The 12862-nt window shown below is 33.6% G+C and overlaps 1 protein-coding gene across 2 annotated transcripts; it reads right to left on the reverse strand.

Moving 5' to 3' along the window:
* Positions 1-5566: 5566 nt before the first annotated feature.
* LOC132184130 (serine carboxypeptidase-like 18) lies at positions 5567-11092 on the reverse strand. 2 transcript variants are annotated; one of them, XM_059597642.2, is made up of 14 exons: positions 10926-11092; positions 10413-10558; positions 9283-9359; positions 9084-9206; positions 8853-8955; positions 8460-8497; positions 8254-8355; positions 8032-8118; positions 7805-7936; positions 7059-7130; positions 6680-6798; positions 6165-6278; positions 5926-5980; positions 5567-5831 (listed from the first exon to the last, which is right to left on the reverse strand). In XM_059597642.2, the coding sequence occupies exons 1-14, from the start codon at positions 11072-11074 to the stop codon at positions 5748-5750; spliced, it is 1401 nt and encodes a 466-aa protein (XP_059453625.1). In that variant the 5' UTR covers positions 11075-11092; the 3' UTR covers positions 5567-5747. The 2 variants fall into 2 exon arrangements, with proteins under 2 accessions (XP_059453625.1, XP_059453626.1); XM_059597643.2 differs by lacking the exon at positions 7059-7130.
* Positions 11093-12862: the final 1770 nt, after the last annotated feature.

Consider the following 12862-nt stretch of genomic DNA (forward strand, 5'->3'; position numbering starts at 1 on the left):
TTGAAAGTTAAAGAGCCTACACAATAGTCAGGTATAAAATGAAAAGGCTAATTGTTTATGGTAAACTATTATTTAAATGATTAGTTTTATTATTTTTCGGGGGAAACTACCTTTTGCCCTATGAACTACAACGCATTTTCACTTTGCCTTTATGAACTACCAACTGTGACACTCGACCTCCATGAACTATCATTTTGTGCCCAAAACCCCCATTCCATCAATCAAAGGCCCATTCCGTCAATCAAATGTGTTAACTCAGACGGTCAAAGTGATAATGCGTTGTAGTTCATGGGGCAAAGTGACAATGCGTTGTAGTTTATGGGGGCAAAGTGACAATGAATTGTAGTTCATGGGGGCAAAGTGACGGGTAGACCGTCTGAGTTAACGTCTTTGACTGACGGAATGGGCCTTTGACTGATGAAAGGGAGGTTTTGGGCACAAAATGGTAGTTTATAGGGGTCGAGTGTCACAGTTGATAGTTTATGGAGGGAAAGTGTCAATGCATTGTACTTCATGGAGGCAAAAGGGAGTTTCTCCTATTTTTTATTAACTTCAGTTTGTAGGAAAGAATTAATAATTTAACACCATAACATGATTAGATCCATTAAAATTATCTTGCCTGAAATTTCACAAAAATTTGGATAATCTAAGTAAGAGAAATGATATGTGGGACCCACCAGCTTTGGGTAGGGGTGGGCAAATTAACCGTTACCGTTTAACCGGCCGTCTACCGGCTTCGACCGAACCGATATAAACCGTAGCCGATATGCCGATATCCTTATCAGTTAAAAAAAGTATACCGAAATTCGGTCCGGTCCGGTTAAGCGGTTCTTATCGGTTAACCGATTTAACCGATAAGAAACCGGATTTTTTTTTTTTTTTTCTTTTTAGTCCTAGTCCCAAAACGGCGCCGTTAGTCTTTTAGAGAGGTTTCCAAATTCCCACAAGTGACACAAGTTTCCGAATTTGTGTAATGGTGTTGCCCATGACAGTTAATATTTTGTTTATTATTCATTAATGAATTTTATTTTAATTTGGGTTTGGGTAGGTTTGATGTTTTTTTTTTTTAAGTGATGGCATTTGATGGGATTTCTTTGCCTTTGGTAAAAGCATTTTTCATTAACTAGTTTTGCTAGTCTAATTAGCATTCATTATGTTAATTAGTCCATTTGCTTTGGAAAAATGTAATTTATAATATAAAAAAAAAAAAAAAAAAAAAAAAAAAAAAAAAAAGTTGAAGTGGATCAATATAAAAAAGCTTCAATTTTTAGCCCAAAAAACAAATATTTGGGTCCCAACAAAAAGTATTTGGTCCCTAAAACAACTCATTTTTAATAAGTTATTTTAGCCAAACAAAAAGTATTTGGGCTCTCAAAAGTCAAAAAAACTCATTTTTGATTTTTGGCCCAACAAAATAAATCAATATAAAGCTCTCGGTTAAATCAGTTAACCGGTTTAACCGGACCGTTTAACCGTGTACCGTTTTAACCGAAATTATCGGTTAAAATTCTTATTGGTTCGGTATCGGTTAATAAACCGTTTAACCGAAAATTATCGGTTAATAACCGATAAGGTCCTTAACCGGACCGTTTTGACCGATACCCAGGCCTAGCTTTGGGCTGGTGGGTTTGACACCCTAGACGGTATAAAGTAGGTGGGAATGAAACCCTAAATTATGGCTGACAATTTTTGACACGACTCACAAATTTGATGTAAAATTAGAGAGTTAGGGTTTGACATAAATGGGTTCACCCGTTTATAAAATTATATATATTTTTTATATAGTAAATATATGTTGAAACGGGTTAAACGGAATGTGTTCGAGTCGAAATTGGTTAAATGAGTTGTGTTGGGTTAGGTGAAACGAGTTAAACAAGTTGTGTTTGGGTCTAAATGGGTCAAATGGGCCAACCCCGTTTGTAACTCGTTTATTAAACAGGTCAAGCATGTCATATTTGGGTTTAAGAGTGTAACCTATATAGCCAAACGGGTTGTGTTCAGTTTTACCCTTATCGGGTTGGCGGGTCAAATGGGTCAACTCAAACCCAACCCACCAACCCATTTTTCCAATTCTACCCTAAATTGTGAGGAGTAAGTGGGCTTGATACCCAAGACTATTTGGGGCTGGTGGCCCCACAGCCTTCTCTTAGATAGTTAGAGCACATATTTAGCTAAAATTTAGCTAATAAATACATTTTTTCTATTTTAGCTATCATTTTTTTTTTCAAATCACCTACATCTGGCTCAATATTTTAGCTATTCACTTTCACTTTTTTATTTAAAATATTATTTGTTTATCTATTTTTCCTATTCTTAAAGAAGAAAGAGGGCAAGATTACTTTTATTATTAATATAAATAAAGATTTGTTGAATTACAGTGTTCAGCAAAGATCAACAAATCCTTAATTATTTTATTGAGCCAGATGTAGAGCATATTTTGTTACATTGCTAGTTAAAATAGCCAAAAAGCTATTTTGTTGAGGCCAATGTGAATGCTCTTGGATTGCTAGAGTTTTTGTAAAATTTGGGTTGCCTAATTGTGGGGAATCCTTAACTATCTAGATAAAGATCTTGAGTTTGACTTATAGTTTCATAGTTTACCTCTCATTTAAGTTAAATAATTTACGCGTTTGGTCAGTTCTTGTTTTTTTGGAAGTCTGACCATACTAGGAACTAATATGGTAATCTAATATATTAATTAAATAATTAAATATACACTCTAAGCATCTCCAAAAGAATAGTCAAATCCCTAATAATAGTCAAATTTGACTATTATGTGTGTTTTTTCGTCTCCAAATCAGGACAGGGTCAAGCGCAGAATTCCTCTGAGATTCAACAAAATAGTAGAAAAGCTGCGCTGTCTCGTTCTCCCCTACACCAATATATCTACAATCCCAAAAAATCCAATTTGAGCAACAAATCAACTCAAATCTCAGAGAAGCTCACCAGTTTCAAGCGTGAACGGAAGGTCGCCAGAATATCCCAGTCGGGTGGTGACGATGTTTGAGGTAGAGGTGGCTATGGCTAAGAAAGCCGATAGAAGAAGTAGACAGAAAACTCCTGGAAGTTTTTGCATGGTTGTTTTTGTTGCCATAATGAAATGCCAAATCTTTGTTGGGCTGACATAAAATTGCAGAAGATCCCCAGAAGTTGGTTGGGATCCCGGAGGTTGGGTATATATATTATTTTTTAGCATCTTTTTTGGTGCTAACTGTAAGTCCTCTGGAGATCCGACATGGCTACCAATCCTTTGGGAGACGGGGAATGGTCAACTAATAAATAAAAGAATTGTAGCTCGCTCTGTTTTTTGTTTTTTGTATTCTAGCCAAATTCCTTCTTCTTATTTATATATGATTTTCATATAGGATCTGACTTTTTTTGTTTTTGTTTTTATTATTAAAGTAATCCTCTCTGCTAGGGTTTCATCTCTAGCAGAGAGAGCCATCGGAGGGGGAGTGTTCTCCCCCTCCCCCGCCCCTGTCGGAGGAGAAGATTATTTTTTAATATCAAATATTCTAACAATAATTATCCTGAAAATGAGGAAATTTATATTATTGGGTTGTTGTTAGATGATTATATATATGATTAACAATAATCGTTCTCCTAATTCGGGTTTTACTCCAAAATTCTTGTAGAATTTGTCTTGTCTTGTGCAGATTCTGAGTACTCTACTTCATCCCCCCATCTCCCAACTGAACTTCAAGAATTTTGAATGAGCGGTAGGCGAACATTTATTGGTTGGATACTTGCAACTAATTGGGAGCATGAGACATTTTACCTAGAGTTCAAAATTGTCGAGACAAAAATAAATAAATAAATCAAGAATTATTGAAAAAAAAAAAAGAAAATTATTTGTTTGAAGGTCGACAAAATTCAAGTTGGAGCGAGAAACAAGACTCAATAGACACTATTACTTGTTATAAACAAAACGACAGCAAAATCATAAACCGCGTTCGTGCATTTTGAAAGATAGAGACCTATTATGAGTAATTTTATAAATTTCTATTGTGTTCATCTTAAGTCCCTTTAAGAATGATGTGGTTATTAAAATCACAATTTGATTAAAATTCAATAATAATCAATCACAAATTCAATAGTGATTTTAATAACCACATCATTCTTAGATTGATTCAAAAAAGACACAAGATGAACTTTTAACATTACTCGCAAATTATACATTCTCTCCACATTATTTTTGTCTTTTTAATTTTTTAATCATGATGAAAAAAAAAAAAAATCATTTATCGGTAAAAGTGAACCAAGGGCTTTTTTTTATTTTTTATTTTTATTTTGGAGCTTGTCTTTTTCTTTGTTTTTATGTGCCTCTCTCTTCTGCTTCTGCATACTGCATACACATAGGACAAGTAAATTAACAACTAATATAAAACATAGAAACTTTCTCTTTTTCCCCTCCCCTATATATATATATATATATATGAAAATTAACATAAAAATTGAACTACTTTGAATGCCAAGACTAAAGTGTTGCAAACTACATTCATCCTACCACACTTTGTGCAGGTCGCTTCACATGAATCTGAGCAAAGCATTTGTTTATATATATATATATATATATATATATATATATATATATATTTTGATGTTGAATATTGTGAGAAATTGTACATGAACAGTGTTTAAAGGAAAATTGACATGCTCACGTGAATGAGAAACAACTTTCTTTCCATGTTTTGTTTTTTTGCACATTCGGTAAATAAGTAAGGGTAATTACCTTTTATCCTCAGAAACTATAGAGTCTTGACACTTTTTTTCTATGAACTACCAACTATGACACATGACCATTTCAAATTACCATCTTATGACAAAAAGCCTCATTCTGTCAGTCAAAAGGGTTAAAATTGATGGTCAACGTTCATGTGTAAGTCATGTGCCATTTTAAATTTTTTTCTTCCACTTTTGCCCTCACTTCAAACAAATAAAGTTAATATGTTTAGGAGGGTATAAGCGTCATTTTCTCGGTTTGAAGTGAGGGCAAAAGTAAAAGAAAAAAATTTAAAATGACACATGACTTGCACATGACCGTTGACTGTCAATTTTAGCCCATTTGACTAACAGAAATGGGCCTTTTTGTCATAAAATGATAGTTTGATGGGGTCAAGTGCCATAATTGGTAGTTCATGAAAAAATGTGTCAAGGCGCTATAGCTCATGGGGGCAAAAGGTAATTACCCCAAATAAATAAACATGTAAAGCAAGGGCATTTATACCAAAGACTTGTAGTTGTTAGTCAAAAAAGAGAAATGTTGGTGGATAAGTTTCTAGATTATACTACTTATTACAAAAAAGAGAAATCTTTGGTTTTGGCAGTTTCATCATTTGGGTTTGAAGTTTCTCCGTTGGTTTTTGACGAATTGTCCTTAAGCTCCTTCTACTGATAACAATGGTGACACTAGTTAAACTACTGGATACCAAGAAAATGCAAATCAGCTACAGCCCACAGCCCATGTGACGAAGGAGAAAAACAGAACAATAGCATAAAATAGAAATCTGCTGGAAAAATGGCAATCTCAGAGAAATCCATCTCAAACAACATCATAAATTGGAATACTTTCATTAATGGAGTTTGACTTAAACTAGCTAGAACTGAACAACAAATAAAACAACTAAAAGATAGGAATAAGGAAAAGATAACACTAAGTGAGATAAAAGTGAGACTTTTAAGAGTTTCTTTGTTCTGCAATCACTTTTTAAGTGGCAAATAACCAAATAAATTTGGATGAATCACACCTAAAGAGGGAAATAAGCCATCCATCTATCTATCATGGCAGCACACTCCTTGATCTTGTTTGATGCAGCCAAGTGGGCTCCTCCCTGAACAAGGAAAAAGAATATGTCAAACTTAGTTTAGGTTTGCACTTGTAGACATGATTTAGATTTGAGCAACCAAGGGGAGGATTTTTATTGCCTTCACAGTCGCATATATCAAAGTGAATTTATCATTAAACAACTTCTTTGTGTACCTGCAAGTCCATGACAAATACAACATATTTCAGGCTACTTATGTCAATCCCAAAAGCTTAAACTTATAGAAAAGAGCAAATTTCATTTGCTTTGATACCACATTAAATCACTACTTATTTCAAAAACTTGAGCTGATAAAAAGGGTAAGGGGGGATTATGAGGGATTAGCAACTCGAAACCCACCCTGCAGTTTGACCATCAACAGACCATACTCTCCAGCTTTCATCAACGGTCAAATTGAGAGACCTTATCCATTCTTGTGTGCCAATGTTTGGAACAGACATGTCATGATCACCACTGTTGAAATCAAAGCATTGTGTTAGCCAGAAATATTGTTGCTAACTTAGCTTTTGCTTGTACTGATTCCTGCAGATATATAACTGAAATTTCCCCAGAACAAAAAAAGTAAACAAGCACAAATAAAGATGAAAAAGGTTTCAACTTTTTCTTTCCGTGTGAAGAACTCCCTAAGATCTGTGAAAATAGGTTATACTTAGAGTCAAAAACATTTTAAAGAGTTTTCATGTTCAAAAGTTGCTGAGTCTATTGCCTTAGATATTAAGAAATGAAGCCAATTTTGATCTGCTTAATGACTAAAACATTTTGTCAATTCTGCATATTATTGAAAAGTTTGACTGCATTTTTTTTCAAGGCATGTCACCATGAACAAGGAAAATCGAGAGCTGCTAAGATTTTACCTGTATATGAGAGCTCTTAGGTCAGCGTTGGTGAGATTTTGATGATAATCAACAACACTGGTGACTGTCTGAGTATAAGCTAAGGTGGAATTACAGTATTGCCAAAAGGTTTTTGTCCCCTGCGAAAACAGAAATTTCTTCGATCGTAATTATATGTTTTGACGGGATATTACAAAAGAGATGCTATTTAGTAAACTGATATATAAATGTCGTATAGCATGATGTGACAGTGTAAATCAGCAATTAATTTTTCTTTTTAGAAGCCATTGTTGATCTAAAAACTGATTTTTATTACTGCGTTATCCGAATTATATAGCAGTAGTATATCTGTATACTAAATAATATTACTCATTTTTTATATATGATATAACGCGGATACCTTTCGAACACCAAGAGCTTCTTGGACAACTTTCTTATTCGCCCACACGTAGCAGAGCATGTTGTCATAACTCTGATAAAAGTTGAACCATTATGTTAGTTTCTTGGGGAAAATGCAGTTTACCCTCTTGAAATTTTAGGAATTTTTTAATTTTAACCCTAAAGTTCAAAAAATGGCAATCTACCCCCCTGAAGTTTCAAAAATTGGCAATTTAAACCCTCCATTTAATTTTTCCGTCAAAATAGACGGAAATCTATGAAATTACATCATTACCCTCACGCTTTTTTAAAAAAATTTCCGTCAAATTTAACGGAAAAATTAAACAGAAGGTTTAAATTGCCAATTTTTGAAATTTCAGGGGGTAGATTGCCAATTTTTGAACTTTAGGATTAAAATTAAAAAACTCCTGAAACTTTAGGAGGGTAAACTGAATTTTTCCCTAGTTTCTTCAACTTCTTTCAAATGAAATAATATTGCTTGTTGATACAATATCCCACACATTCATCCAAAAAAAAAAAAAATTCCACACATAGAGAGACTAGTTTGGCTTATCTCGGGTGTAACAGTTACTGGAGATCATCCTGCATAGAAATTAAAAGTGAAGATTGCCTCCATTAAAAAGAGAATTGGAGTTCTCCCTCAATCTTACAATTTTCACTGTTAATTTTTGAACAAAAAATTTCCAGTGACTTTTTCACTCGAGGTAGGGCCAAACGAGAGAGAGAGAGAGAGAGAGAGGTGTTTACCCGACACCACAAGGCAGAGCTAGACTTTTCTGAGAGATATCTTTGGACCAACTCTACGTCTTCATTTGGTTCTGGGGATACACTGACACAATTTGGCTCCAAAATGTTTAGTGGGTTTATGTTGCCTATCAGCTGCAAATTGAAATGATCACCCAATTGTCAGTGCTTATTAGAAGTTTTGATGATGAAATACCTCTAAAAAAAGACAATATATTTGATCTTCTAACCTTGTCGATAGCATCAATGTCTGAGGAGCATTGATAATTGTCAGAATCTACATTAACATAATTGCCGTTGCAACTCGTTTTTGCTGACTACAAATTATAAAATGTAAAGGAGTTTAGAATCAAATACATTTACCAGAAGAAGTCTATTAGAGCTAAGAAAATTTGTACCAAAAATTTAGTAGAATAAAACAAGAAGAAAATACTTGTTAAAAGCCAAATTACCTCATAGAGTTGATCTGATATGAGAGTCAACCTATGGGCATATGGGATTTTTGCATTGGTGTCAATGAATGAATCTGTCGCTGGACCTCCAATCACATAGCCCTGATAAAAGTTGAACAATATTTAAGCAACCCAACTTTGAAAATTCAGAATTATAATATGCTTACACTATATTTTGATTGAGAAAATATAGTTAGTTCCTCTACCTTTAGATTAATCATTGGCACACTTCCAGCTTCGTTTCCTGCAACACCATTATCAAATCAAATGCCAATTTTAAAGCTGTACTTAGCAAATTCTAGAACGGGTTATTACAACTTTTATTACAAGTTTCTTACAACTTGTGTAATGCTTATCACGCCAGCTACTAAATAATTACATTTTATTGTGACTGAAATAGGTAGTATCACGTGAACTACCACGTCAGTTTGTAAGTCCACACGACACTCATCACGTCAGCCGTTAAACTATTAAATTTGTTTGTGGTTGACATGACAGGTTACATGAATTACCACGTCATGCTAATTGGTTTAAAACAAAAAGATTAAAGAGAAGATGCTCAGTTAAGTAAGTTTTGGGTTGCAATTAACTTATATTACCTATCACTATCTTTTGCACAACCATCGGAACAATCAAGCAACCGTAGGATTCACCAACAACATATAAATCATTTTTCAGAAACTGAGGGTATTCTCTCAGCCACTGCGAGCATATATGAAATTTGAAATTAGTTAAACAAATTTAAACACATGAACCACTGCATAAAATTTGAAATACCAAACATATGCTAGCTCTTAACGAATCTATTATTTTTCCACATTGTCTCGCACCTTTTGAAGAAATTCGTAGACTTGTGCCACATGTTTATAGTCGTCCATAATATAGCCGTTATAACTTTCTGAATAAGAGAACCCAGTACCAACGGGTGCATCCAAATATATGATGTTGAGGCCCTGAAAATCATAATAATCACATTTCATTAAAATGAAAAATAAATAAATAAATCTAAAGTAGTTGTCATGAAAACACCTGCGTCCATGCCCATGGGTTATCATGAAGTGTTGGTAGGCTTCCATTGTAATCTCCAATTTTGAAAGCTAAAGGGCCTGCATAATAGTTAGGTATAAAATGAAAATTAGGCTGCTTGTTTATGTTCAACTATTATTTAAAGGATTAAATTTATTATTTTCTACTAACTTAAACTTTTATGGATAATTAATATTTAGTAGCTTTTTCAAATTTTACAGAAATTAGGACAACTTAATAGATGAGAAATGCTAGAATGCAATCATTTTTGCACATTTGGTTCCTCAAAAGCTAATGTGACAGGCCACTTTTATTATTTTATTATTAAAATTTTTTATTTTTTAAATCAAAATTAAAACAATAAAAAACTAAAAAGAGGTTGCAAGGGGTGGCCAACCACCCCAGTTCTGGCTAGGGGTGACTTCACCATTGGGGTGGTCCAACCCCCAAGGGCCATGGGGTGGCTTCGGCCACCTCCAACCACCCATTGACGGTGGCTGAATGGCCGAACCACCCCCAAGGGCCAAATCAAAATAATAATAATAATAATTTCTTTTGCCCCTTTGGGGTGGCCAGACCACCCCCAAGGGCCTAAGGATGGCTTCGGCCACCCTAGACGAAGCCACCCCTAGCCAGAACTGGGGTGGCCGGACACGAAGCCACCCCTAGTTTTTTATTGTTTTAATTTTGATTTAAAAATTCAAAAAAATTTAATAATAAAAGCGGTCTGCCACATCAGCTTTTAATGGGCTAAAGGTAGGGAAATGATTACATTTTAGCATTTTCCTTAATGAGTAATGATAAACACATGCACGCCAGCGTTGTGTTTATCATTACCCTCCCTTAATAGATTGGAGTTGTGGGGCCCACTTGCTTCATTGCACTTGATACTTTAGACTACTTAGGGCAGGTGGACCCCACTGTCCCTCTGCTCGAATTCCACAAAAATTTGAGCTACCTAACTATAAGGAATCTTCATCCATAAGAACAACTAAATAACCGCTTAAGCAAGTTGCGGTTAGCAGTTTTAAAAATTGATCAAAGCGGTTAATAATCATATAACAGGTAATCAAATTTATATAATATACGTATATACCCATTTTCCCTAAAATGAATAAAAATGAAAAGCATACCAGTCTCAAACATTAAACTGTCGAGACCAGAGCAACCGGGGCCTGCAGGGATCAAAATCAGGAGAGGGTCTCGCGAAGGACTCCTTTGAGATTCAACAAAGTAGTAGAAAAGCTGCACCGTCTCGTTCTCTCCTACACCAATATATCTACGATCCCCAAAATTTCAACACAACACAAAAGCCATTGACAATTTTTTAAGATAATAAAATTTTAAACAACCTGTTGGAAAGAGAGCACAAAGTTTTTTAAATCTTCCACACAGAAACAAATGTTTTTTTTTTTTAACCGTCTAACCTTCTATTCAGGCAGGTGAATTTCATATGGACTCAAACAGTTTGGGCAGGGAAATTGCAGTGAATCCTTATCAAAGAATCTCTAGCAATTGTGACACAACCCATATGAAATTCACCTGTGTAGCAGTAATTTATAGCAATTTGAACAACAAATTACTAAAATACCTAACACAAAAATATCCGTAAAATTATTCTTAGTAAAAAAAAAGGAATTACTGACCCGGTTTCAAGCTTGAAGGGAAGCTTGCCGGAGTATCCCGGTAGGGTGGTGATGATCTTTGAGGTGGCTACGACTAAGAAAGCCGATAGAAGAAGTAGAATTAAACCCATCCAGCAAGGTTGAAGCAAAACTCTTGTTTTTTTTGCCATATTAATTTTATGGCGCACCAAAAGAGGAAATATATATAATTGCAGAAATATTAATTCCAGAAGTTGAATTGGGATTCCCTGAAGTTAGCTAAACTACACCATACATATATATTATTTGAGCATCATTATTGGGTAGTTGCTAACGGTAAGTCTATCGAAGAATAGTACAACGGTCTTTTTCTTTCTGGTCCTTTTTGGCAGAGGTCATTGGTGGTTTATATTATTTCTCAAAAAATTAAACTTTTCAAAATTTTTAAAATTTATTTGGAATTGCAATTACAATAAGTGCGTTTTTAAAAATTACGTATTTGAAATTGTTACTTTTTAAAATTGTATAAGCATTTAATAAAAGGAAATGCTAGGTGTTCTTCTAGTGTTTTTTCGGTGATTTTAAATGCCACATCACAGTTGAAACTTGAACGGATACCAAAAGAACACTAGAAGAACATCTACCATTTTCCTTCAATAAAACATGTTAAAAAGTTTTTTTTTTTTTTTTATCAAATATTTATTATACGAACTTTTATTGGTTGGATACTTGCAACTTGGGAGCATGAGATATTAATTTTACCAAGAGTTCAAAATTGTCTAGACAAGATAAATTAAAAAATAAAAAAAATAAAAAAATAAAAATTGAAAATTATTTCTTTGTAGGTCAACAAAATTCAAGTAGGAAAAAAAAAAATTATTTACTTTAACACTATTTATGAATCTGAAACTACTTTTACAGTTATTTTTAACGTGAATATAGGCCTTGTTTAGCAAAGAATTTGTTTTTGTATTGAAAAGTGGAAAAATTTATTTTATAGTTTTTATTTAAATAATAGTAAATGATATTGACCAGTCTAGACAATATATATATATATATATATATATATATATATATATTGTGAGAAAATTGTACATGAACAGTGTTAAAGGAAATTTGTCTGGCTCACGTGAATGAGAAACAGCTTTCTTTCTATGCTTTTTTTTTTGTTATTTTTGCTCTGTACGAGTTGAAAAATGTTAGGGAGTTAAACAAATAAACTCAATATTAAAATTGATGTGACAGATCGTAAGTCGCAGACAAATGAGAGAAAATTATAATTTTTTTTAATTTAAAAACTCTTATCACGTCAATTTAAAAAATTTTATGAATTCATTTGTATGGTTTTTTAATACTTCTCATACAAGTTATCAAACATTATGTAAATAAGCATGTAAAGCAAGGGCATTTATACCAACGACTCGTACTTGTTAGTCAAAAGAGAGAAATGTTGGTGGACAAGTTTCCAGATTAGACTACCAAAAAAGTAAAAAAAAAAAAAAAAAAAGGTTTCCACGGCAACTCGCCACATGTCTTTCCAAACTCATCTACCCAAACAGAAATGCGCGCAGTTATGAAAGCAGATAACGGAGGGACCAGGTTTATCAGCTCAAGACATTCCCTAAGGCTAAGGAGAAGGAAAACAATTGTGTTTAGAGCTTGTTTGGAATTATGTTTAAAAAATAGAGTTTTTAAGTTAAAAAGAGTTTTTGAGTAAAAGTTTCATTTTTAAATTTTTGTTAAAAGTGCGTTTGAATTATTTTTAGGCTTTTTAGATCTTTAAAAATGCTTTTACTTTTTTTTACCAAACGAGTACTTTTTTCTTCAAACGAACTTTTTGAGTGTTAAAAGCACTTTTAGGCCTTTAAACGTAATCTCAAACAGGCCTCTAGAATATAATTGTTAATTTTGAACAAATTTTTTTGGACAATTATGCCCTCTTAAGTACACTAAATGGACCTCTTTATCAAATCAAAAGG

This window comes from Corylus avellana, chromosome 7, assembly GCF_965113065.1.
Source record: "Corylus avellana chromosome 7, dhCorAvel1.hap1.2, whole genome shotgun sequence".
Taxonomy (NCBI): domain Eukaryota; kingdom Viridiplantae; phylum Streptophyta; class Magnoliopsida; order Fagales; family Betulaceae; genus Corylus; species Corylus avellana.

Excerpts from the sequence above, each read along its gene's own strand:
- LOC132184130 (XM_059597642.2), bottom strand. The coding sequence starts at position 11,074 with ATGGCAAAAAAAACAAGAGTTTTGCTTCAACCTTGCTGGATGGGTTTA. Across the intron at positions 9,207-9,282 it reads ACCCATGGGCATGGACGCAG|GGCCTCAACATCATATATTT; the intron begins GTGTTTTCATGA and ends TATGATTTTCAG. Across the intron at positions 6,279-6,679 it reads CTAAGAGCTCTCATATACAG|TGGTGATCATGACATGTCTG; the intron begins GTAAAATCTTAG and ends TGATTTCAACAG.